This window comes from Grampus griseus, assembly GCF_964374135.1.
Source record: "Grampus griseus genome assembly, chromosome: 8".
Lineage (NCBI taxonomy): Eukaryota > Metazoa > Chordata > Mammalia > Artiodactyla > Delphinidae > Grampus > Grampus griseus.
This window is the reverse complement of record NC_139002.1, coordinates 49,459,816-49,487,122: the sequence shown is the minus strand read 5'-3', so window position 1 is coordinate 49,487,122 and position 27,307 is coordinate 49,459,816. Positions and strand designations below refer to the sequence as shown.

General features: G+C 42.0%; 1 protein-coding gene across 2 annotated transcripts in view; it reads right to left on the bottom strand.

Annotated features, from left to right (window-relative positions):
- Nucleotides 1-502: 502 nt before the first annotated feature.
- The window catches only part of RAB30 (RAB30, member RAS oncogene family), an 80,592-nt gene continuing 53,787 nt past the window's right edge, over nucleotides 503-27,307 (bottom strand). Inside the window, exons 2-5 of one of the 2 annotated variants that reach the window (XM_082660806.1) lie at nucleotides 16,747-16,847; nucleotides 13,323-13,406; nucleotides 7,406-7,589; nucleotides 503-2,645 (exon numbers count right to left, since the gene is read on the bottom strand). In XM_082660806.1, coding sequence (XP_082516932.1) covers nucleotides 2,395-2,645; nucleotides 7,406-7,589; nucleotides 13,323-13,406; nucleotides 16,747-16,839 — 612 coding nt within the window. In that variant the 5' untranslated portion in view covers nucleotides 16,840-16,847 and the 3' untranslated portion in view covers nucleotides 503-2,394. Of the gene's footprint in view, nucleotides 2,646-7,405; nucleotides 7,590-13,322; nucleotides 13,407-16,746; nucleotides 16,922-27,307 lie in introns of those variants that run through there. The other variant, XM_082660805.1, reaches the window with a different exon arrangement.

The following is a 27,307-nucleotide window of genomic DNA, read 5'->3' as shown; positions in this document are numbered from 1 at the left end:
GTAAGTACAGAAAGGCTGGGAAGGGTAACAGGGAAGAAAGGGGCCAAGAGCAGAGCTTTCTAATACCCTTCTGAGTTTGGCCAAGAGTAGATAAAGGAGACTGAGCCCTAGGAAATAATCTCAGAATGCAAGAGTGGCCCTACAACCTGTTATTTTACAACTAAATTTGTCCAATCTAACAATGTTCTATTCTCTGAGTTCATAAAGCAACTTTATTTTCAACACACTTATGCTGTGAGACAAAGTTGAGTCATGATATGCTGGGGACTTTGGATTTTTGCCCTAAATGACAGATAGTAAACCTAAACTTAGGGACATTTCCTCAACATTTAAAAAGAGTTCTTCTGCCCACTTTGATGAACTTTTCTGAACACCTTTACTTGCTGGCTTGGTGGGGAAAATGGGGAGGGAAAGGCAACCATGATAAATTATTTTGTTTGGTGTTTATTAAAATGATTTTTCTTTCCTATAGAGATAGGTTCTAAAATAAAAGCATTTCAAACTTCTGGGATCTCTTTCTCTTACCCATAGGATCAGGACAAGCGTGGTGAGGCCAACCATAAGTATCAGTCCCTTAAACAATATGTACAGGCCCCATGTGCAGATAGGTCGCTCTGAAACCTACTAAGGAAATGCTAGAAAGGCTTCACCAATATTGTGTCTCCACATGACTCATTGCTTTAAAACTCAGTAGCTTTCACACATCAATATATCAGGACCAAGACTGCCACCATCTACAGCAACAGTGGAATTATGTATCATATCCTTATCCCATTACTCATCCCTCAATTATACTAAGCAGCAAGCTACAGAAACATCTGACAGCATCAACAGCAAATAGGTTTAATTATTTTCCCAATTTGCATTTATATCAGTGAACAAATTGGAAGGTATCAAAGTATGGCACTGAAGAAACAGTAACACATATTCAGCAGCATGGCTTCCATTTTGAGTTCTGTTTTTAAATTGGCTAAGTAAAGGCATATATACCTCCATTTGAATTGGAGATTTGCAGTAACACATGTATATAAGGAAGGGAGGGAAGGAGGGGGATAAGGAGGAGAGGAGGTAAAAAGGGAAGACCAGGAAAGAGAGAGAGGAAAAGAAAAAGAAACAGGAAAGAATGAATGGTCATGAGTCAGAGAGTAATATTACTACAAGGAGATGACAAATGACTACTCAATCTGCTTCTAGAAGCAGAATTTTTCTAAGGTTATCATTGCAGATACAAAAATTGTGAGACTTTTCATCTGTTGCTATTCTCACTTACCGTACTAAAAACTTCTACAAAATCCTAAGCCTTGGTCTGTCCAAGATGGATAGTACCAGGAAGTAAAAGATGTGACCTGCTATCAAGGACTGTGCTCTGCTTGGAACTCTGCACGGCAGTCCATTAATCCACAGTATTTTGGTCAGATCGGGTCTGTTTTCTCACACTACTCATAATGTTTTAGAGCTAATCTTTTATATTAGGGTATCTACCATTCTCTCTTTTTTTTTTTCCATTTTTCAAACTTTTTCATTTACTTAAAGGGCAGGAAAGATGGGAGAATTGAAGAAGAAAGTGGTAGAGATTTAGAGGGGAACAGGAAAGGAAAGTATTCTCTTTCCCAACAAATCTACCCTAGAAAAGGTGATAATGAGACTTTGAGAAAGACAGCTGATTAATGGACTTCCCTTTTTTCTTTTTTTTGTTTTGTTTCGTTTTTATTTCTATGAAATGTATTTAAGGACATCAATGTACTAAAATGTTTGGTCTGTGAAAGAGTGGAATCATTAGCACCAAAAGGAGTCATGGAGCTTGTATACATTAATAAAACAATGATTGCTACTGTTGTCACGGGTAAAGGTTTCGTTTCATTTTTACATCCCAAAGTTCTTGAAAGTGCCCATGGAAAAGAGAAATAACACTTTTCAAAATCTCCATGGAGCTATCAACACGCACCAGAGACAGGACTTGGCGTTCCCAGTTTTGGTTTACCTGGTAGACAAGAAAACCAGGGCCCCCAGAAGCCCTAAAGAGCAGCCCCCACATGCACCCACTGACGTGCAGGAGGGATCCCTACAGTACGTCTCCCCCTGGACTGTGTTCAGGAATGCGTTTTACTTGCTTTTTTAAAAAAAACAAAAGCAACATGCTCTGCAGATCATGGAGCGCCTAGTGCAATTTTCTCCTTGATCCGACTCCAGACTGCAAAAGGGTGAAACCATTATATGTTCTGCTAATGCTGGCCTGTGGACGAGGCCCTTGGCCTGCCATGCTTTGTAAGCTCAGGAGCCCACAGGAGTCAGAAGGTCCTAGAGCGGGACCCATAGTCATCGCCAGATCTCCCCAGCAATTGGTGGCCCATCAGGGCAACTGCTGATTCCTCTTGCTTCTCCTTGCCTCAGCCTTTAGTTGAAATTACAACAAGTCAAATAGCTGATACTTTTCCCTTCTCCAGGTAAGGGTGAGGATACATTGTTCACAAGTGTGTTCTGCCTGGCTTCACTGATGAGGCGGCACGCCAAGTCAAGAAAGAGTTTCTCCACGTTATCGGATTCCTTGGCTGAGGTCTCCAGGTAATACATGTCCTGAGCTTCTGAGAATTCTTCAGCTCTCTGCTGGGAGACCTCTCTCCTTTCAGCCAGATCAATCTTGTTGCCTAAAATAGTGGTAAAATCAAAGAGGAAATCGTCATTTGACTTTTTTGCAAGTTTGGAAACATCAAAATTCAACTTCGTATCTGAAGTCAAACCAGAGAGATGGGCAAGTAAAGCAAAACAAATGTGACTGTGATTCCTGGATTGTTTATTTTAAAATACCAGTGCCATTTGTAATGGCAAAGAACTGGAAACAACCCAAAAGCCCATCAGTTGGGCACTGGCTGAATAAACTATGTCACATCCATAGTTATTTGGAGCTACTTAGCACCATAAAAAGCAATGAGGAATATCTCTGTAGGCTGCCATGGAATGAGACATTAGGATATATTGTTAAGCAAATAAAGCAAAGTTGAAAAAAGTGTATATAATATACAATTCTCTAAGAAAAATGGATGAAAAAATACACTTTATTCTTATTTTTTTAATGGGAGACTAAAACAAAATTTTAATTTTAAAGATAATGGTTACCTATGAAAGGAACAAGCTTGAGGGATGAAAACCAGCCCTTTCTAAATATACTTCATTTTATAGATTTGACTTCAGAATCTTATCAATGTTTTACACGATTACACAATTAATATGAAATTAAATTTAAAAAGCAATTCCTAAAGTTGAAAGCAAAATTAAACAAATGAACCTGTTTATCATGAAGTGGCATAACCACACAAAGAGGAACTACTTCAGGTGAGTTGAAGATAATTTAACCACTAATTTAACCATGTATCCCCAGTGGCACATACCCTAAGGACAAAAAGAATTGAAGGAAAAAATCTTGAACTGTCCAGTAATTATCTTGTCGGTGGTAGTGTTGGCATCATTTATCTGGGGCTACTATACCTGTTTTAAGGGATAAAGCAAATGAGTAATTATGCCAGTGGCATTAGGACAGGGATTTTTAGCATGGGAGAAAGGAAATACGGATATAAGATTAATGAGGTTAAGTAAAATTTCTGTAGTCCTGAATTACAAATGGAAGTATCAGTGTGAATAATTCATGGTGTTATTTTATCTTTAAAAAATTTTCAACTTCTGTTTTGGAAATTTGACAAAGGTGATATGCCAACTGTGTTACTTCCCAACATTGCTCATGGTAAAAGTGACCCTTGATTAATAAATTCCATCTGGCCTGGGAATTCTATGTATGAATTATAAATACCTAATGGAAAGCCTTAACTTTAGGCTTCCCTGAGTGTGATGATTCTTCATCTGAAGAGACCCTGAAAGTTAGGCCTGTTGGGTTGTTACAAGAGAGATGGGCTCCTATGGGGCATTGAGGCTTCTAGCCAGGGCAGATCCTGCACTTGCCTGAAGTGAGCCTTTTCCCTTCACATCTGAACTGTCCCGGGAGGTCCTGGACAGCTCTGTGGACTGCTATGAGGGCTGCTTCCACTGAAGAGGAATGCTTGATGCTGGCTTACTACTAAGCTGTGTTTCCTGTCCTGTATCCTTCTAAGTGACTGTGATACCATGTGGTCTATGGTAGTCTCGTCAATCAAAACGTTTCACAGAGCCTAATGAGACAACCCCCTGTGGATGCCACAGAATTCAACATATACGCACACACACACCAGCTCTGTCCACTGAAAAGCCTAAAAACCATCACCTAGTAAAGACGATTCCTATCACCTTGGTTGTAGCCTCTAAATACAACTTCCCATTGAAAAGAAACAGCGCTTCCTGAAGAAATGCCTAATTCCAGGTCTGGGGTAGGAAATGCACTGGATGTGCCTCGAACACTTGTCATCCCAGAAATAAAGAAAATTATCAAAGATTCCTGAGTCATGTCAAAAGGACTCAGGAGCCCAGTTGAAGAAGCTCCCACTGTCAAAGTTGGAACAACTGAAGCATCAATAATAATAATTGCAAGGGGCTAGAATACATCAAATATATTTAAATCTATAGCAATATTCAAAATATAAACAAACTTCAACAGTTGCTTTTGGAAGACTAGGGAACCAACTCATTACTTTGGAAAGTAATAAATGGAAAAGAAAGAATCAAGCATTTTTCTTGACTGTCCTATGAGAACAGTACCTTGGAATACCAACTATAAAGTATATCTGCTAAAACGAAAAACAAAACCTAAATCTGACCAGGCTCTAGATTTACCTACATATCTGCCACAAATTTAGGTGATAGAGGAACATATCAAATGATACCACCAGGGTGAAATAACAAAATTCAGACTTGAAAACTCCACAGGACAAACAAAGGCTTTAACAAATAAATTCCCAGGGAGCAAAAATGGAGGGATAAGCTATAGCTAAAAGGAGAATCAAAAGACATAAAAATTAATTACAACATACAGACCTTATTTGGATCTTGATTTGAATAAATTTCTGATGGATGAGTCAATCAAGGACTCATTAATATTTTTTAGTTGTGAAAATGGCATTGTGGTTAGGTTCTCTTTTTTAAAAAATTTTATATCTTTTATAGAGATACACACTGAATAATATAAATTGAATTAATATGACATCTGGGATTTGCTTCAAAATAATCTGAAGGGGAAGGCAGATAGAAGAGATGGGGAAAAGATAAAATAACATGGGCTATGAGTTGTTAATTGTCAAATCTGAGAAATGGGTATATGGGTGTTCATTATACTGTTTTCTCTATTTTGCTTATATTTAAAATTTTCCATAATAAAAAAAATTTTTAAAGCCAGTGCTGGAGCCGCATAGCACAGGGAGATCACCCCTCTTTGTGACCACCTAGAGGGGTGGGATAGGGAGGGTGGGAGGGAGACACAAGAGCGAGGAGATATGGGGATATATGTATATGTATAGCTGATTCACTTTGTTATAAAGCAGAAACTAACACACCATTGTAAACCAATTGTACTCCAATAAAGATGTTAAAAAAAAAAAAAAAGGCCAGTGCTGGGACTTTCCTGGTGGTCCAGTGGTTAAGAATCTGCCTTCCAATGCAGGGGAAGCAGGTTCAATCCCTGGTTGGGGAACTAAGATCCCACATGCCACGGGGCAACTAAGCCCTTGTGTTGCAACTACTGAGCCCATGTACCATAACTACAGAGCCCACGTGCTCTGGAGCCCACACACAGCTAGAGAGAAGCCCACACACCGAAACGAAAGATCCTGCATGCTAAGATCCGATGCAGCCATAAATAAATAAATAAACTTTTTTAAAAATAAAAAATAAATAAAAAGGTAGTGCCGGGCGTCCCTGGTGGCGCAGTGCTTGAGAGTCCGCCTGCCGATGCGGGGGACACGGGTTCGTGTCCTGGTCCGGGAAGATCCCACATGCCGCGGAGCGTCTGGGCCCGTGAGCCATGGCCGCTGAGCCTGCGCGTCTGGAGCCTGTGCTCCACAACAGAACAGGCCACAGCAGTGAGAAGCCCGTGTACCAGGGAAAAAAAAATAAAAAAAGGTAGTGCCTCTTTCATACTGAGCTGACTGATCATGTCCCCTCATACATTCATTTAACTTCCTTTATATAGAATCCCAAGTAGTAATGCTTTGACTCATGTTCTCAAGGACTTTATGTCCAAAGTGGAGGTCTTTCAAGCTCTTCACAGCAAAGGTTCTCCATTGTGCAGGAGGGTTTTCAGGACCGAGCATGGAGCATTAGCTCATAGAGAGGCAGATACTTAACCCAGCAGCCTGAAGGAAAAGTCCAGCAATCTGTTACAAGGCAGCACGTTACAGCTGGATAAACACAGGCTTTGAAGTCAGTCTTACATGCTGAGTGACCTTGGGGAAAGAACTTCACCTGTCTGAGCCTTGCTTTCCTCATCTGTAAATTTGGGATCATGACACATAATATTCCTAATATGATTCCTGGCACATATACACTAGCTATAACGCTTTCTATAAAGTGTTTAACTTACTGTTAACCATGATTTTTAACTTAATGTTTCTGAGGTTCTCTACTGGATTTCCAAAATTCAGGTCTTTCTAGAATATACAACAATGTTCCTTCTTAGGAAGAAAACTTTTTCTTTTTTTTTTTTTGGCCACACAGCACAGCATGCAGGATCTTAGTTCCCTGACCAGGGATCAAAACTGTGCCCCCTGCAGTGGAAGCTCGGAGTCCCAACCACTGGACTGACAGGGAATTCTCAGGAAGAAAACATTTTAACAACCAAATATTATTAACATTTTTCCATCACCAGTAGAGGATTTTTAACAATCTAATCTGTTTCGCCGCAATTTCATTTTTAATGGGTGCATTTGTCACCACAAAAAAAAACCATGGGTTATTTTCTGCTTTCCCCCCATACTAAATAGAGGTTCTACCCTCCTACAAGAGGAAACAAACTGCAGAATTTCCCTTATTATTTCTGAAAATTAGAATTTTTCAAATCAGTATAAATGTAAGAAGGGAAAAAATTAACCAAAGTCCATTTTTTTAGGCAAAAAATAATTGCTTCAATAATGAATTCCTTATCAACGTAGATATATTTTACTTCTAGACCAGCAGTTTCCATGGCCTAGATTTTTTTGTAATGTTTAGCAGCCCACATAACTTTCATGGCAATCCACCTTCTTCCCTAGAGCCTGCACTGATAGGAAAATCAATCAGCAACATTTTCTACTTTACTTTTGTAAACCATCACCATGGGATAGGATCTATTTCATTTTCTCTTCAATTTCATTTAGAAGAACTGAATGTTGACCACATGAATTATACAGCTGTAGACTATACTCTCGGAAGGTACCAAGGCATGTGGCCTTATGTGATTCTAAATTCTCTGATGCTCACAAATCAATGTCCCTCCTCATTAGTCCTTACTTACCCACTAGCACAGTGATGACCTTGTTGCTAGCATATTGTTCTATCTCCCGCAGCCACTCAGGAAGGCAACGGAAGGATTCCTCACAGGTTATGTCATAGGTGAGGATCAAGGCATTGGCGCTTCGGTAATAACTCTGGGTGATGGACCGAAATCTCTCTTGACCTGCTGTGTCCCAGATCTGGAGCTGTAAAGGCATAAGAGAAGGATCAGGTTGGTGAAGCAAAAAAGAAAGACAGCACTGCCTTGCTTTAGTTTAGAAACAGAAGCACCTTCACCCAGATAATTTCATGGTTATTTTTTGCCCCAAGAAAAAGGCACCTACAATTTTTTTAAAGATTTGTTGGGTGAGCCTGGTTAAAGATAGGGATTCACTTTGATTTTTGTTTTTTAGTTTGTTAAATTATTTTGAGTTTCCCCTTTATTCTTTTTTTTTAAGGCATTTAGATTATTTTTGTATAACTTCATTTAAAAGGTAAAATTAGGGTATTTATAATCTACTTAATTTTTATTATAAGCCTATTTCCCATGAGAATTGCTTTTTTTATCTGTAGACTCTTCATTGCTCATATCTTTAATTTTCCATTTTGTTTATTTCCTAAATCAGAAAGTATATTCCTATGTCTTATTAAAGCTTTGCATTCATATAACATATTTCAAACGTTCTCCTTTTGGTCATAAGCAATCCCTTCTATTCTTTATAAAAAATCTTAAAAAAGACAACCAAACTATTGAGCACTTACTTGCCAAGCTCTATTCTAAACACTTTACATAGAATAACTCACTTAACCCTCACAACAACTCTATGAGGTAAGTACTATTCCTATATCCATTTCTTACATGAGGAAACTGAGGCACAGAGAGATTAATTAACTTGCTCAGTGTCTCACAGCCAATATGTCCTAGAGCTGATTCAACCAGGCAGTGTGGTCCCAGAGTCCCTGCTCTTAATCATAATGCATGCCCAATTACAAAAGTCGGGATCCAGGGCAAGCTGTCACTGTGACTGTTGGCATTTCAGTCAGCAACTGGAGAGGGAAAAAAAAAATCCATTCAAATGAATATATTAAGGTATTATCTTTGTTAATGAAAACAGGAACAATGCCATGGCAGGCAAAGAAAATAATTTCTCTCCACCACTTGTAAGCTCTGTGACCTTGGGCAAGTCATTTAATCTCTTTGGGCTTCGGTGGCTTCTTTATAAAAAGAGGTTAATAATATGCAAACTTGCTGAAGTCATTTACCTGATGGTTCTAATAACAAAGAAGGCAAAACACTTCTCACTTCAACCTGAATTTCCCTGCACAGAGCAGACCTCTGAAAGAGAACTCTTCCCCAGAGCGACTGCTGAGTGCAGAACAAATCCAAGACCTTGAAAAATCACACCAACAACAATCTTCCCTTCTAACTGCATCAATTTCACATGTCACAAAATGCCTTCACCCCCATTAACAGAACATCATTTCCTCAAGGGAGACCTTCTGGAACCTTCAGATTAGGCCAGATTCCCCATCCCCACCCCCAAATAATCTCTCCTGCAACCTACCCTGCAATTCTCCCTCACAGCACCTGACACACTTGAATCACTTAGTTACTTGTAATAACTTGTTTCAGAACCGTCTTCCTCACTAGACTGAAAGCTTCATGAGGGGGAAGCTGGGGTCCATTTTACTCTCCCTTATCCCCTATACCAAACCCAGTGTCTGGCAAAGAGTAAATGTTCAAATATTTATTCACGGTCTCATTTCATCCTTACAACAACCCAGTGAGGGAGGCAAGTTTATGCCTCTCTTTCATTAACAGGTTACTCGCAAGGCTGGGACACAGACTCCAGGCCTTCTGACTCCCAGGAGAGGACTCAGTCCATACACCGTGCTGCTTTGCTGCCAGAGACTGATTTAAATGTACATCTGCATCCAAAGAGGATGAGGCAGTTGGTATCACCCTCTGCTCAGACCAGTTTAGCTGAGGAGACTGATGAGTGACCGGTGGTTCCTGCCACCAGTCAGTGGCACACAGGCTCTCCTTTGATTTGGAGTCACAGCTGCCCTTTGATGATGTACATGAAAGCCTGTGTATGCTGAAGGCGACCATACAGATGTTACAGCTTTTGCCAGGACAAAAGCTACTTCTGTTCTCTGCCTCAAACCTAGGGACATGGTTCCCCTCTGCCAGGCTGTGTCTTAGAACAAGAGACTATTATTTTAATGCCGCACGGAGCCTCGAGAAACACTTGTGATTGGATTTAGTACTGCCAATCATTAGAAATCAGTATGTTCTCATGACTGGCACATCTTGAGAACAGCTCTGAGAATGAAAACCACTGAGATATTTTCTAGAATACTGACTGTATGTCTTGGCTGAGATGTAGGCTGTTTTCCCAAAGAGGCTGCCCATTTCTAGCCCTATGGTTAATTCCTGAGGCGATCCATACTCCACTGCCTTTATTATTCAACTTGGTTTCACTATTCTCTCTGCAATTCATTTGCTCTTTTTCAGCATTTATAGGTCACTAACAGATGCAGAACACTGTGCTAAGCACAGATAGGATGCAAAGATAAATAAAACACAATCCCTGATCTCAAAAAGCTCCTAGTACAGGGAGGATGAATACATAGTTGACTAACCATGGTAACATATGAGATGTTTTATTAAAGAGGGGCCAGCAGGAGAGTGTCTCCTGGTGTTAGTCTTATGTCCATGAATATGTTCTCAATACCACTGCCCTGGGCTTTCTAACCACTCTCACCTCCAGTATGGGGCTGCACCGTTGTCTACTCTTTTCTTTGTACCACCACTTACACCTCTATTGCCTCTGCTACAAGAACGTACTGCAATCGTTGGTTTACTACTATGTCCCCTTGTTAGACTAGGTTCTCTAAGGGTAAGGGCTGCCTTTTATTTAACCTTATACCCCTACTGCCTTCCTAAAACAGGCCATGGTATGTGGTGGACACATTGGAATGATGGCTAACTGAATGAACAAAGGATGGTGGAATCACAAAGGAAGGATGGATTCATTCTGCTTAAATGATTAGCAGAGTATTAAAGAAGATTTCACAGATGAAACGTTTCAGCAAGATGACAGTAAGTTACTAGGGAACAAAGATGCTTTACCTAACACAGTGCCTGGCACAAAGCATCCACCCTAACACAGGATGGCTGGATAAATGAAAGGATGGACAGATGGCTGAGAGAGGAAATACAGATGCATACTTTCAAGACTTTCCTATCTATGCAGTATATACCTGATGAGAGAAAAATCCAGCAAATCTTCTATTATAATTAATCTCCTAAGGTTAAAATGTCATAGACTGAGCTTAGAGTTTTGCTTATTACTCATTAATTTATGATAGGCTAAAAAAATCAGTGGTTAGGAGAAAATTCTATATAAGCTTTAATTATATTTTCTACCCAAGGTCACCTTCATAATACAGACCACTTTAAGAGAAGGGCCTCTTCCTCAACTTTGCCTCTACTGATTGGGCACTAAGACTTAATAGCTATGAGAATCTTTCTATCACCTTTGCTTAGCTGCCTGTGATGTTGGGAGTCATTCTAGAAAGAATGGGACTTGTAGGAGAGGCTGAGGGTGGATGATGAGCAGTCAGGAGAGAAACCGGGGTTCTGGTCCTGCCCTGCCACTCGCCAGGTGGGTGATCCTGCACAAACCACGGGTGGATTCTCTTTCCATTGGTTCTATGGGGCCCTGAGAAAGCCTGCAAACTACTAGTAAAAAGACACTTAACTCTCACCAAGAAGAGGTATTCAGTAAATGTTAAAGAACACCAACAATAATAAGACAACAACTGCTTCCTTAGTGAAGCCTGGGCTGCTCTCCTCACGTGTCCAAGTGTTAATGAGACCCTTGGACTAATGTGGTTGAAGAGGGTCATTTTCTATCTTGATTCTACATATACGGCTAGAAAAAATCCCAGGCAAATTAATTAGGACTGGATTTCGGAGATGAACCAACTCTCACTTCTCAGAGACGAAGGTCCAGAGGCCTAAAGTGATGATGGGAACGGGCACTGTGCTGTGATACAAAGATGAGTAAGATACAAACCTTGTTCTTGGGGAGCCTGTGGTCTCGTGGTAGAGTTAGATGCTATAAAAAGATGGATTTTAGCTGAGTATAATAAGTACTTCAAAATGAGGTTATGGTTCATGGAAAGTGGCATAAATGTAATACCTAAATCTGGGGATTCAGGAAGGAAAAATAAGCCTGTTCTTTAACAATGGGGACCATTTCTTATTCACTGCTATCTATTCCCAGGGCCTGGCATATGGCAGGCATGAACCTTTCTGGTCAAAGGAATGAACTCATACATATATATGTATATAAATGGGAAACCCAAACATCTGGGAATACAATGCCTAAAACAGAAGTTACCTTAACCCAGCTCCTTGGGATGGTACCCCCTGCCTCTGCTGGAACAGGAGGGAACTACAAGTGGCTCTTCCTGCCTCCGCCTCTTGAGTGCACACGCCTGGCTCCCTTCTCTCCCCACCCAGCTCCTTCTCACCACCCCAATGCACAGTTTTTCTGACCTTTCCAGTTGGCATTTATGTGGATTCCACACCCTGCTTTTATTTTCCAGAGCCCCCAGCTCTCCATCACTATTGTATTTGGTGTAGATGTCTTTGCAGTAAAAAAAACCAAAAAACCCTTTGAAGAGTCAGGGCTGGAAGAGGCACTAGGAAAGATACTGTCCCCCACTCAGGAGCCTCATCCTAAACACATCTCTGTATGTCTGTGACATGCTGTAAGAGCACCCCGGAGCTTCTCTGCCCTTCCTGAGGCATCTGAAGGTGGGCGTGCAGGTACCTATGGGAGAAGGATGCAAGTGACATGGACTCAAACTTGGGATGCTGAGGTTGGGATCTGGCTGTAACTCTGATGCCAGGGTCCTCACTGTGCTGCTGATGCCAGGGTCACCCCTTCTTTCCATGGGACTCAGCTCTGAAAGATCTGACCATGGAATTTCACTAACTCTGAGGGGCACAGTGCCAAAGATCAGTATCTCTACCCTCCTTCCAAGTAATTTAGTCTTTTTTCTTCTTCTTCTTTTTTGGCCACACCATGCGGCGTGTGAGATCTTAGTTCCCTGACCAGGGATCGGACCCATGCCCCCTGCAGTGGAAGCACAGAGACTTAACCACTGGACCGCCAGGAAAGTCCCCCAAGTAATTACTGCACACTTCTTTCCATCACCTCCCGCTTTCCTTGCTCCGAGATAATGGGCTTACTATGCTTTCATTCTCCCCTGCTCTCAGAGCAGTAGAGACCCCTGTCAGGGAGGCAGTGAGGTGCACTGGCCCACACAAAACCGGTTCAGATCCTGCCTACCTCCCTTGCTAAACTGTGTAGCCCTGGATAAATAAGTCACTCAACCTCTCTGAAAACTATAAAATGAAGACAATTTACCACTTACCTCACAGAGTTTACAAAAAGGATTAAGTTAAATGTAAAAACAGGTAGCAGGGGGATTGATGCATATTAGGCACTCGAAAAATACTACCTCCCTTCTCCTGTTACTGAACTCAGACGCCATAGCTCATACAGGTACCAAACCATCCAGAGGCCTCAAAGGGGACGGGGCAGATCATGGACCCTTCCTGGACCCCTCATTTAGTATTTCTTAACCACTGGACCACCAGGGAAGTCTGACATGACAAGAGACAGGACAAACTTGCCTCAGCTCTTCTCTGTCTGTCTTCCCATTTGTAAACACATCACCCATAACCCCTTCCTGCCCCTATAAATGGAAGAGAGGAACTCTGTTTGGAAATAAGCTGCCATGGCTGAGTATGTTATTTTCAGTGTGGGTTTCCATTAGGTGATTTAATAAATGTTATGAAAACACTACTTCCTCTCACACAACACAATGAAACCCTTATTGAACACTTAGTATCTTACCTTTACTTTTTCACCATTAATCTCCACTGTCTTAATCATAAAATCAACTCCAATTGTGGCTCCTTGTCCTGGGGGGAAAAGACCCTAAAGCAGAAATAATAGAAAATAACAATAAGCAAATCTTTCAATTAAATGAGATTCTCCCCCCACCCCACCCCATTACTACCCATCGCCAGCTCCTTCCTTTGGCTGAGTTAACTGGTAGAAGAGAGAACTCTGGTTAGTGTCATGGGAACCCTGTTTAATTTAACTTTGTGTGTATGTTTTGAGGGGAGGAGAAAGGAGGGTGGATGGGGGAGAGAGAAATGCTGAAAGAAGAAGGAAGGGGAAAGGGGTACAAAGAAAGGAGGAAGCAGACAGAGAGGGTAAAAGAAGAGAACTGGGAAAGGACGGGGGACCTGACTTCAAAGAATGAAACAGAAAAATCAGACACAAGGATAAGACATGGAGCTGCAGGGATGAGATCAGGATGGTCTGGGTGGGGGCAAAACGGACAGGTGCTCTAAAAGGTAAGATCAAGGAAGATTCAAACTGGCTATTAGTCTAGGGCATGGACAGCCATGGGGGTGAACAACCAAGATGAAAAAACAAACAAGAACTCAACACAAGAAACATGAATGAGACAGTGATCCTCTGAATTTCCATCTGCCCTGAGAGTGATAACTATTTCTGTACCATACAGATATAACTACATGAGATCAGGGCCAATGACCCTGGGAAGATAACTGAAGAAAAGCAGTCATCCAGGGAGACAGTATAGTAGAAATAGCACCAAACCAGGAGGCAGCAGCCTAAGGATCTCTGAGTGACCTTAGGCAAACCAGTCCTTCTCTCTGGTCTGATGTAAGTATTTCAAAACAAAGCTTTACATCAAATTGGAAGCTGAACTAGAAAGGTATGATTTCAGTAAAATTACATGTATAATGTAATTTACTGTCACATAATATTTCCTGTAAGCTTAGGGAGGGAGTTGAAGTGGGAAGGAATTCTATCAAGAAAGAACCCTTCACCTAGTTTCTCTTCCCTCTTCACATTCATACTCCAGAATTTCCAGAAATTAAAGTAAAATGGACTGTATTAGCTCTGGGAGCTAAGACTGGGGCATCTTTAATTAAGTCCATTCCCTAACAAGAGGGTTCTTTAATTAAAGTATGAACTTAAAAGACTGAGCATCAGACCAACAGAAACTGTTCCACTGCACGTCTGCAAAAGATGTAAATATAAACATTCACAACTTTGCTTACAAATATTGAATCAATTTTCTTCTAATTTGGTTTGGCTCAAACACAAGGCTGCCAAGCTTCAAGTTTACAGCTCCAGCTGTTTTGCAGTATAACAAATGCCAAAAAATAAAACAAATCCTTCCCAGTGTCTCCCTCATCATTTTGTTCCCCAATTCCTCATGCCTCAAAAACAGCTGAATCCAATTCATTTTAACTGTCTACTAAATAACAAAACTAAACATAATCCTGTCTATGAAATATGAACTTTGGGGGGAGTTAAGGGACTGGGAGGGGTAAAAAGTAAACAGAAAAGAAAAATAAGGGGTGGTGTGCTTATTGGTAAAAATTACTGTTTAAAAATCAAAGTATTTTTACCCCTAATGACAAGAATTATGCTTTTAAAAAGAAAAGCCAGACTCCTATGGTCTCAGAAGTTAGAACATGCAAAAGATAAAAAATATCACGCTGTGAACCGGAAGATCTGGATTCTAATCCTAGCCTTGCCACTAACATGATATGAGATGCTAATAAGTCATTTCATCCCTCTAAGACCTGAGTTTTTTACCTATAAAATGAGAAGAGTGGGCTGAAAAGTCTCTAAGGGAACTTTCAGTCATTAGACAAGGTCAAGGGAACTTCTGACAAAGGGACTGAAAACTTTAGGTCTCTGCAGTCTTGTCCTCCTGCCAAAAGCAGAAAGGTTACTAATGGCAGAGGGAAGTAAAACCAGTTGGAGTTTCCAATATTACGCCATGGCGGTTGACTGAGCCCAGATGCCTGTCAGCTTGTTACTTTTGATTTCACCAGGCCATGGCTTAGTAAAAAGTCCTATTCTGCGTTCATTATCATGGGAAAAACCTTGACATTTCCAAAGATGACTCTCTGCCCTCAAGCTATTTGTGTTAACCAATCTCTCTCTCCAGTTTTCCAGAGAACCACAGACTGTCAGAGCTAGAAGGGGCCTTGGAGATCACAGGGAGGCAGGAAGGCCCGGCAAGGGGGCAGAATTTCCCCAGGCTTACGGGGCAAGAGCTGCAATGAGGGCCCGTGTCTCCACTCTCGAGCCAGTGTTTTCTCCTGGGCACCAGGTTGCCCTGTGCCTTAGACAGAAGAGCTATTCTCAACCTTCCCCGTTAGCACTTTATGAAAATGCAAGATGCATGCATGATAAATCCTGAAAAGGATGCCATTCATAATTTTCCAGGAAAACACAGAAGAAGGTCAACCTCAGAATGATTTCCCACCCATTTCTCTGTGAAATCAGGTATATAATCTCTGGCAGTAATTCTCAAAAGGGCAGCCCCAAAGGGAACTTGTACTTAGAACAAATGATAAGGACTCAACCCAGAGGGAACATTTAATTTAGTTCAAATAGTCCTTCACTGTTCTCATTTCATTCCCGTGGAATAGATTAGAAAAATCAGCATATTTGTTTCTAAACCAAAACGATTTGATCAGCTTTCTGGGAGGAACTGAGAGGGCATCAGCAGGGAGCTTGAGGGGTTTAATTTGAATTTGAGTTTTTAAAAAGTTAACATTTAGGTTTAACTTGACATCCAGATTCATTTGTTTCCACCTTTGGATTATTATTAACAAGTAATCTTTTTTTTTTTAATCTGATAAGCTATTTTTGATACTGCGGACTGAAAGCAAAACCACTCACCCCTTTTACTAAAAGAAGCCATGAGAGGCGTGGGAGGGCTGGTGGAGACCCACTGAGCCGTGCTCCCTGGAAATGGTTCAGAAACTCTAGTCTATACGAACTCTTATGTATAAAATAAATAAGCTGTGAGGATATATTATACAACACTGGGAATCCAGCCAACATCTTATAATAACTATAAATGGAGTCTAACCTTTAAAAATGGTGAATCACTATGTTGTACACCTATAATATAATACTGTACATCAACTATACTTCAATTTTTTTAAAAAGTCAAAAGAAAAGAAAGAGCAAAGGATATTTCACAGAGAAAATAGTGGTCATGTTCACCGTTGCTGAGACTTCAAATAAGATGAAAATTTTTAAATGTCGGAAAAAAACCCTCCAGACTAGGCTATGGAGCTGGTACACTTGCAAAGGGCTCGTTAAGCATTGGCAGCCAAGAGGCTGGCGTAGGTACCACTCACCCATCCTGTCAGGATCCCCTAACCCCGAAGGCCAGATGGAAAAACCCGACCCCAGACTTCAGACTTCTTACCTGAGTGAACCGTCGGACTAGGCACGTCTTCCCCACACCAGCATTGCCGATTAAAACAATTTTAAACAGGAAATCATAATCTTCCATACTCATTTACACAGCTGCAAGGCAAACACAGGCACGAGTGAGATGGGCCTGGTCAGACTTGCCCACAGAGCTCAAGCTGCACCACCCTGTCTCCTCGGGAACAGCAGGGCTGACTCATTTGAGGAGCAATTTAACACTCCCCTCTGGTGACCCTGCCAGTGAGAGAGGAACACAGGTGTTTGGTCACAGACGGACTTTATTCCTTCCCTGTCACCTCACACCACAAAGAGCAAATGACACAGAGGTCATTTCACCTGGTAAACTTTATTCTTCCAAGCAGTCAGGTCGCAAGTCTCTCATGTGATAAGATGTTTTCTTTTAGCATCAAAAGGAGATTGCAAATCTCTGTGCAGACAAGCTGGGGGTGCAAGGAAGCAGAGCGAAGGGGAGCCCATCCAAAGCTGAAAGGTGGTTTATGTACATGCTGTGAGTGCCTCTGGGAGGAAGGGCTAGAAACTGGGAGACTGAACAAAGGGAGGAAGCTTCCAGTCTTCTGCAAGCCCTGGGGGTCTTGGGGTCTTACCAGTGGGAGTTACTGCCATCTTCCCTTCTATCACCACCCCGTTGCTATACACCTCCTGCCAGCCTTGCTGATGCTGCAGTATCTCCCAAGGTGCTGGTCTTTTCATTCCCATAGGCTGTGTACATGGTATTTCCTCTATCTGGGATGCCCTCCCACCCACCCTTTCTGTGTTGTGAAGTCAACCCTTTAAGGACCAATGCAAGCGTCTCTTTCTCTCTCAATTTTTCGCTGATCTTCCCCCAATAAACACGTTCATTGTTCCTCTGTCCTGAAACTTCATACAATTATTTGTTCAAACATCTGCCTCATCCTCGAGGGAAGGGATGATGTCTTTCAGCTCTATTTTCCTAGCCCATGGGACAGAGTTACACTCAGTAAATATCTTCTCTGTAGAATTAAATAATCAATGGACCTATGGCTGAAGTGTAGGCCTTAGTTTCTTAATTGTGCTAAAAAGAATACTACCTGCTCTGTCTACTTCAGAGGACTGTGGTGCAGATTTGAAAGAAAAAAAAAAAAACTATACAAAAGAGGCTTGGTTAACCACAAAGCCCTACCCGCGTAAAAACAATTATTGTCTACTGAGTACCTACTACAGCACTGTGCTAGTCACCATAGGAAATACAGAGATGAGACAGTCTCTGCCCTTGAAACCAACATGAGAAAAGTTAGAAAACAATAACAGGGCTTCCCTGGTTGCGCAGTGGTTAAGAATCTACCTGTCAATGCAGGGGACATGGGTTCCAGCCCTGGTTCGGGAAGATCCCACATGCCGCGAAGCAACTAAGCCGGTGCACCACAACTACTGAGCCTGCGCTCTAAAGCCTGCAAGCCACTACTACTGAGCCCATGTGCCACAACTACTGAAGCCCGCGCGCCTGGAGCCCGTGCTCTGCAACAAGAGAAGCCACCGCAATAAGAAGCCCGCACACTACAACGAAGAGTAGCCCCCACTCGCCACAACTAGAGAGAAAGCCTGCAGGCAGCAACGAAGACTCAACATAGCCAAAAATAAATTAATTAAATAAATAAATTTAAAAAAAACAATAACAAAGTTAAATAAAATTGAGAAAACCAGAAAAAACCTCATTTCATAAGGTGAAGGCAGAACAAGCCCAAGGGACTCTGGAGGAAGAGGAAAAGGATGATCAGCGAGCCCAAGATGGTAAGGGTGCCTGGGAGGCTAGAGCAGCCCGGAGTCACTCCTACCAGCCAGCTGAAGCTCAAAGGGCTGAGAGTTGCAGGGTGGAAGGACAGAAGGGGAGTCCACTGCACTGAGACTTGTGAAGGAGCCAGAGGAGTAGATTCCCTGTGTGCAAAGGTGGTTTCTATGTGGATTCCAATGATCCTTGGAAAGATGACTGACGGCCAAGCCAACGTGCAGGTGGCAGCCCAGGGGGTTCTGTCTCTGTTCACCGGGACTGTGAAGGAAAAATATCTCTCTGTCAAGAATCTGGATCCAGGACTTCCCTGGTGGCGCAGTGGTTGAGAATCTGCCTGCCAATGCAGGGGACACGGGTTCAAGCCCTGGTCTGGGAGGATCCCACATGCCGCGGAGCGACTAGGCCCGTGAGCCACAACTACTGAGCCTGCGCGTCTGGAGCCTGTGCTCCGCAACAAGAGAGGCCAAGAGAGTGAGAGGCCCGCGCACCGCAATGAAGAGTGGCCCCCACTTGCCACAACTAGAGATAGCCCTCGCACAGAAACGAAGACCCAACACAGCAAAAATAAATAAATTAATAAACTCCTACCCCTAACATCTTCTTTAAAAAAAAAAAAAAAAGAATCTGGGTCCATAAACAGTCACTGAACTCACTATATGCCAGGCACTATACTTGGCACTTTATGTCTATTTCCATTTGTTTTTACAAGTTTATGAGGCTGGTATTTTATGTTACCTGTTTTGCAGGTGAGTAAATTGAGGGTCACCCAAAGTCATAAAGCTAACAGCCAGACCTCAAGTTCAGAAGGTACACATGCCATCAAAAGAAGCCTCACTGCCATATGCTCCCACAGTCCCCTCCCCTGCCCTATAGTAACTCGCCAAGTTTTACTGTACTTAATTATTTATATCTGTCTCACACTCCAAGTTCATCCCTCAGCATGCACGTGCACGCGCACACACAGCTGTGAGCAGCATGAGAGCAGTGAAGTCTCTGTCTGATTGAGCCCTGACCCCAGCCCCTCCCTATCATCACCACTGTCACCGTCATCATCATCATCACCTCATTCTTTATTATTAACTCATTGATCCTCACAACACTCCTATCAGGTAGACACTATTAGCATTCTAACTTGACAGATGGGGAGACTGAGGCACAGGAGAAGTTAAATAAGAAGTCATTAAGGTCCTACTTAACGGTGGGTCCCCCTTCACTGATGGAAGTGAAATTCAAACCCAGATAGCCTGGGTCCAGCTCCCACATCCCTGAAGCACTGCCCTACGGCGCCTTTCAGAATGCCTGGCTTATAATAGCATCTTAAGAAAGATCTGAAGAAATGGAATGATGAAGGGTAAGACTCAATAAATGTGATTTCCTTTTTCTCTTCCCCTCTGGCTTCAAATCCAGAACTCTTTCTACCACACTGTAGCAGTTTAAATAAGAACCAAGGTCAGACTCTGGCTAAAATGGCAGGGATTAAAACTCAATAAAGCTGTTAAAAGTGAAAAGGAAATATATCTCAGGGCTAGGTGCAAGGAGAGCAGGAAGATATGAGGCTCTGTGGCTCATATGCGGACCATAACTCACTGCTTCCTAAGTCAACAAAAAGAGAACACAGTACTGGGCCACGTTCTTTTTCTGTGCTTAGATTGTTTGCAACACATTTACTTCTCCATCTTTGGCAGAGGTCAAAGAAACAAAGCAGAGAATCGAGAGAATAAAGTCCAAAAACAAAGACCTGAGAAACAGGGCTCTTAAGAGAAGGTCAGCAGTGCCCAAATTATGCACCTTCAGAGCAGGAAGGCAAAGAGTTACGTGGCCAGAGTCATGTTCATAGTCAAGTCTCGGGTAGAGACCACCTGGAGCAAGCCACAGACTAAAAGTGAAGGCCCGGGCTTCCCTGGTGGCGCAGTGGTTGAGAGTCCACCTGCCGATGCAGGGGACACGGGTTCATGCCCCAGTCCGGGAAGATCCCACATGCCGCGGAGCAGCTGGGCCTGTGAGCCATGGCCGCTGAGCCTGCACGTCCGGAGCCTGTGCTCTGCAACGGGAGAGGCCACAACAGTGAGAGGCCCGCGTACCGCAAAAAAAAAAAAAAAAAAAGTGAAGGCCCTTCTCCTCTCTGTAAGAAATTATTTTAATGCTCTGTTAAATGTTTTTTTAAATAAACTTCTGGGAGAAAAAGTGTCTGGTCTCTTTAGAAATGCAGGCTGCCTGTGGCTAAGGCTGGACTGTAAACTCCAGGTTACTGGCTGTGGTTACTGTTCTGTTTCTAATAGAAAACACATTGCTGGATGAAAAGCTCACAAGAATCTCTGGAAACTATGCTCTGAGGAAGCCTTTCTGTTTGGGAAGTAATGTAACAGCTCAGGCATCACCAATCACCAAGTGATGAGACAGCATCCAAGGAGGGGGATCCCACTCAGTAGCAGTTAGTTACACGCAGCCCTAAAACTGAAAACAACAGTTGCACCTTTTCTGGGGAGCAGACGTGTCACAAGATATGCTACTGGCCAAGCACAATTCTAAGAACTGTATATTCTATTATTGTTAATAATAGCTGACACTTAATTCAATGTTTATTATGTGCCAGCTATTCTACATGTATTCACTCATTTAATCCTCACAACAACCGTATGAGGTAGGGTACTATGATTGCCATCCCTAATCATAGCAGAGGAAACAGGCACAAAGAGTTTATCCTAAAGTCATGCAGCTAGTTAGTCTTAGGACCAGGACCCAAAGACAGATCCATCTGACTCCAGAGCCCTGCTCCTACTGAAATAGGATGCTGCGGCCCCCTGCCTCGTGGCTGACAGCGTTGCTGTAACTGTCATGAGGGCTGCAGGGTCAGTTGAATGTGCCCTGAGGTCCCTTGGAGCTGCAGTGTTCTGGAACCTCCCTGGTCTAGGAGCAACGCACCCACATTGAAAGGACCACACACTGATTCTAGGTCATACAAGCACAGCTCCTCATGATGCCCTCCAAGCCCAGGTCTCTTTTAGGAGCTGGACCCAGACTTTTCCTTGAAAACCACATCCACAATTCAGTCACCATTTGTCCCTGTAACCAAGTATCGGCACAGGGAATATAAACAGGAACACTACTCAGATAAACAAGCGAAACCTCAAATATCATCACCACAATAGCTCTAAATAAATGGATATGTACAGAAGATTCAAAAAAGGAAAAAGAGATGAAGAAAAGAAAAAAATGAGTTTAAAAAGGATAAGGAAGCAAGATGTACTATGAAAAGCTTAAAAGAAAAAAAATTCTAAGCAATGTGATTTTGGCAACATAAACCATTTATCAAAGTGACCTTTTAAAAAAACAAAACAAACTGTATTCACTGCTGTACATCAGAACATTTTTTCCCCTTGCCCTTTTGGGCTCAGGGTAACAGATAAAGTCAAGGCTTCTGGTGAACACAGGGCCAGATCCCTGCCCTGGCTTCTGACCCCCAGCCCCTGCCCAAGAAAATGATACTCGGGGGACTTGTCCTCGTTCAAAAACCGTGTGTCTCACGCAGGTCCTTTTCTCTTTCAAGGTCTGAACCTTGGTCTATAAATGGAAGGGGTGGGTGAACAGGCGCCAGGGCCCCTCCTAGGACAGCCCCTTCCCAGGACAGCCCCTCCCCCAGGACAGCGTGTGCTGCCCCTTCTCTAACCCAAAGAGGCAGTATGAGAACTGGGTCTGCCAGAGAGCCGTGTAAAGTTTCCTCATCCCTAAAATCGGGATAGTATCAGAACCTACACCACTGAGTTGCTTGAGAGGCAAATCAGGTAATATATGGAAAAGTGATTCATAATCAAATGTATAATAATCAAATGTTTTAAAAAATATAATAATCAAAAAAATTTTTTTCCCTCAACCCTCTGACAAGAGTCACATATACTGATTGCAGAGCACACAGCCAAACAAAAAGGAAAGAAAATCACCTGGGGGAAATCTTTTTCCCTACCCACACCCCACCTGGGGGTAAGTACAGTTAATATTTTGGCATACATCCTTCTAACTTTTTTAATATATATATTCTCACATCTATGCGTTTTTTCATTTATGGATTTTTTAAACAAAAACAATCATAATATTACAAGCAGTTTTTTGTTTTCTACAGAGTGCTATTTTCCCAAAACCCAGAATCAGAACTCACGGTCTACAAAAAGAATGGACACCCAGAATGCCCATCAGCCTTCACTCAACACTTGCTCCTATGACCCTAAAAACTCAGGAAGGGGGAGGGGGAAGATAGTGACATAACTGAGAAATACTAAATACTATAACGCAATGTTGGAGATTTAAAAGGTTTTGAAAATTTCCACAATGAAGAAAACTGGCTAACTGTTTAATCCAGGATTTACCAAACATGACTTTAGCTGAAAAATCTTTTCTTATATTAATACCTTTTAACATCCCTTGCTACTAAGCCTCCACGAAACATTAGTGTCAAATGCTATTTTATAGCATTTGAAATCAGGGCTACCCAGGTAGGGTTGCTAGAGGGAGGGAGGGAAGAAGGAAGGAAGAGGAGACCTAGCTAAATTTCAATTTCAGATAGCAAACAAATAAATTTTAATATGTTTGCTCCAAATATTACATGGGACCTATGAATAATTTTTTAATATATAAGTATGACCCAAATACTTCCTATGACATACTTTTTTAGGCTGAGCTGGGTCTTCATTGCAGCACACGGGCTTCTCTAGTTGCGGCGCGCGGGCTCCTCTAGTTGTGGCATGCGGGCTCAGTAGTTGTCGCTTGTGGGATTAGTTGCAGTATGTGGGATCTTAGTTCCCCAACCAGGGATAGACCCTGGGTCCCCTGCATTGGGAGCGTGGAGTCTTAACCACTGGACTGCCAGGGAAGTCTCTGGGCATTCTATATTTTATCTAGCAACTCCTACCCAGGGAAAATTTGACTCATCAGGTCTAGTAGAAACAGAGGCCCTAAGCACAACCCCAGCTGTGGAGGAAGATGGGCAGGACATTAGAAACATCAAAAACAACCAAACAAGGAATAAAAAAGGGCAGCAAGTAATATTTGAAGAAAGCATTACTGAGCTGGGGTTCTTCAGAATCTGGGCCAGACTCCAGGGACTGGGTTCAGACTGGCACACAGGGCTGAGCAAGTGAGTCTCTCCCTCCTGGACAATCCCAGGGCACTGGGGACCTTCCTCCAAGTACATATCCACAGGTGCTCTGTCTGGTGGAGGGGGCCGTGGCCTACACATCTATTGCTCCTACTGTCTGTCCTTAAAGACAAGGACCATGCTTCAACAAGATACTCGTGTCTGCATACTCCACTGGCTGTGTTCAAGAAGTATAGGATGAATTGGAACTGTTTGATCTGTCTTTTGCTCTAACAAGGTTCTGTCTCAGGAAGCTCATTATTGCTTAATTACTAGAAGGCAATTACTAAACATTACTTTAATCAACTGCTGCAGCTCACTTGCTTTACATCAGCTGCTAATTTCAAGTTACTGTGAGTTAATTATTCTTCTTGGCCAGGGATGGCAAACACCCACCTGTGCCGTGGCTGCTCCTCATTCATCAGGCCATAATCCCCAGCATTTTCATAGGGCCCTTTACAGTTTACCAAATGCTTTCACAGACATGATCTAATCTGGACCTGCCAACAAGAACTGGTTCTTATCATTCATTAGGCAGGTGAGGAAACCAAGGGTTTAGGTGATGACGTGATTCATCCTAAGTCACACACTGGTGAGTTGCAAGGTGACCTCTGTATCCTATGCACCTAGAACTTCTCCCCGTTGCATGAACACACTGTTTTCCCAGGTTCCTGGGTATTTGGAGCATGATTTGAACACTTACTATGTGCCAGGAACTGTGCTGTTTCCATATATAATCTTATTTAACTTTTTCAACAACCTCATTAGGTAGGCTAATTTTTAACATCTTTATTGGAGTATAATTGCTTTACAATGGTGTGTTAGTTTCTGCTTTATAACAAAGTGAATCAGCTATACATATACATATATCCCCATATCTCCTCCTTCTAGGTAGGCTTATTATTCTTATATATAGATAAGGAAACTGAGGTTCAGAGAAGTTAACCTATTTGTTCAAAATTACACAGCTAATGAGTAAAAGTATCAGGATTCAAAATCCAAGTTTTTCTGTGACAAAATTAAGTTGGAACTCTGTGAGAGTTATACTAAAATAAATTCCATATGGATTAAAGATTTGGATTTTTAAAAACGAAAACATGAAAGTGCTAGAAGAAAGCAGGATATACATAAATATATAAATCTTAAAGTGGGGCAGGCTTTCTAAGAATTGCTCAAAATCAAAGCCATAAAATAAAGATAGTGACCCATTTGACTAATTTTTTTAAAATTCTGCATTGCAAAAGAGTAAAAGATAAACTGACTAAAATACCTGAAATGCATATAACTAAGGGCTAATTTCCTTAAATGCATAAAGAGTTCCTACAAATCAATAAGAAAAAATGAATAACCCAATAGAAAAATAGGGCAAAGGACATGAGCAGATAGTTTACAAGAAGGAAATTAAAATGGTACTTACATTTAAAAAAAAGAAAAGATCAGCCTCACTCATATAGTTTGAGTAAATTCAAACTAAATGATTTATAATTATAAATAATAATTTATAATGAAAACTATAATCAATTTGTAATCAGAGGCCATTTTTCATATCAGATTGGCAACATTCACTCTGTATTGGACAGAGTGTAGAGAAATGGTGCATTGAATACTGCTGGTGGGAGGCAAATCAATGCAACTTCTATGGAGGGCAATACTGAGTTAAAACTAAAAGGGCTATTATAACCCCTCCGACCCAGCAATTTCACTCCTAGGAATCTGTCCTACACTTATACTGATACACATGTGCGAAAACACATGGAGTAGGATATTCATTACAACAATGTTTGTAATAGCAAATAAGAAATCAGCCTAAATCCATCAGCAGGAAAATAGTTGTACAGATGGTGAAAACCACGCAGCCCACTATGGATATCTGTAAGATACATTAAGTGAAAGAAGCAAGGTGGAGAATGGTGTGTATAGTATGAAAAGAGGGGCATATAATTATTTATCTGCATATGCATAAAATATCTCCGAAAAATACAAAAGAAAACTAGCAACAGTGTTTGCTTCTGGAGAGGCTGTAGTATGTAGCTCTTTCTGGGAAAGAAGACAACCTCTAACTCTTAATAGACTCTGCCCTTTCATTCAGTCTACAATAGTGCTTAAAAGGCAAGGTAGGGCTTCCCTGGTGGCGCAGTGGTTGAGAGTCCACCTGCCAATGCAGGGGACACGGGTTCGTGCCCCGGTCCGGGAAGATCCCACATGCCGCGGAGCGGCTGGGCCCGTGAGCCAAGGCCGCTGAGCCTGCGCGTCCGGAGCCTGTGCTCCGCAACGGGAGAGGCCATAACAGTGAGAGGCCCGCGTACCGAAAAAATAATAATAATAATAATAATAAATAAATAAATAAAAAGGCAAGGTAGTTGTCCTAATACAGAGAAAGGGGCCCTTTTAAAAATATCTGTTTGGGGTGCTCCGTCTCTATTTGTTTTTCTCTTTGTCTGCCCTGCTGCACCCCTTCCTGTGACAGAGATTCAGGAAGGAATGTTCCACCCAAGTTCTGCAGTTGCTTTTTCTAGTTCATGGTATATATTAAAACATGTCTCAGAGCAGCAAGACTCGACATGGTAGGCTCATTCTTTCACATCAACTTCCCTTAAAACCAAATACCCATCGTATGACAGCCAAATCCAATGGACAGAAAAATAGTCTATTTGTGTCACTAATAAAAACAAAACTCTCGCCCATGTAAATCATGTATTACCACTCAGAAATTACTCTCACTGTACCCTGACACAGAATCTTCCCGAGGAAGCAGGAGAAGAAGGCTGTCTTTTTCTCCCCATTTCACAGAAATGGCATTTGAAAGTAGGAGAGTGACTCGCCTCAGGCCACTCAGCATGCAAGCAACAGAGTCAGAAGAGACACGTGGGTCCCCTGACTCTAAATCAGAGCTGCCGCCAGGACAAATAAAGTCTGCAAATATAAATCCCTACTGGGCGAGGCCACGGGCCTAACCACCAATGGAAGCTGGCATGGACCCGTGGATGGGAGGCAGGTCAAAAGCAGCCCTTGGCTTGCTTGCATTGGGAGGGATATTACATCCAATAAAAGGAATCTCGATGAGAGGAAAAAGAAAAAAAAAAGCAGCCCTTGGGAATAGTTTTTAAGACATGCAAAAAAAATAAATAAATAAAGTAGGCCTGAGATCTCCACAATATTATTTTCAAAACCAAGACAATAAAATATTTTACCTTCTTCTTTGTACATATTGTCTTTTATATTTTCCTATTTCCTCGAAATACAAAATGGATTTGGGATACCGGACAAAGAAGAAAAATGAAAAGTAATCCAAGAAACAGCATTTCATCAGAACTTTAACCAAAGCACACTTCCAAATGATCTTGTTTAAGTAAACAATGCTCTTTCACCTTCCACAGTGAGAAGGTGTCACTGCCCTGAGCCCAAATGGGTTTTCCCACATATAAGTGAGAGGAGGAGGGAGGGCCACTGCTGAGGACCCACTTGGGCCCCCATTCAGTTCATTCCCCAGGCAGAGCTAATTTGTTTTGTACCACAGCACCTGGGGGCAGGTGCTTGACCAAGAGCCTTGGATGCACTTGGTAGTATTGGCACCTTGATTTCCAGGGGAAAAGGAAGGTACCCTTCCCACTCATTAATCCCTTCCCAAGATTGGGAGCCTCAGTCTGCAAAACATGTTTG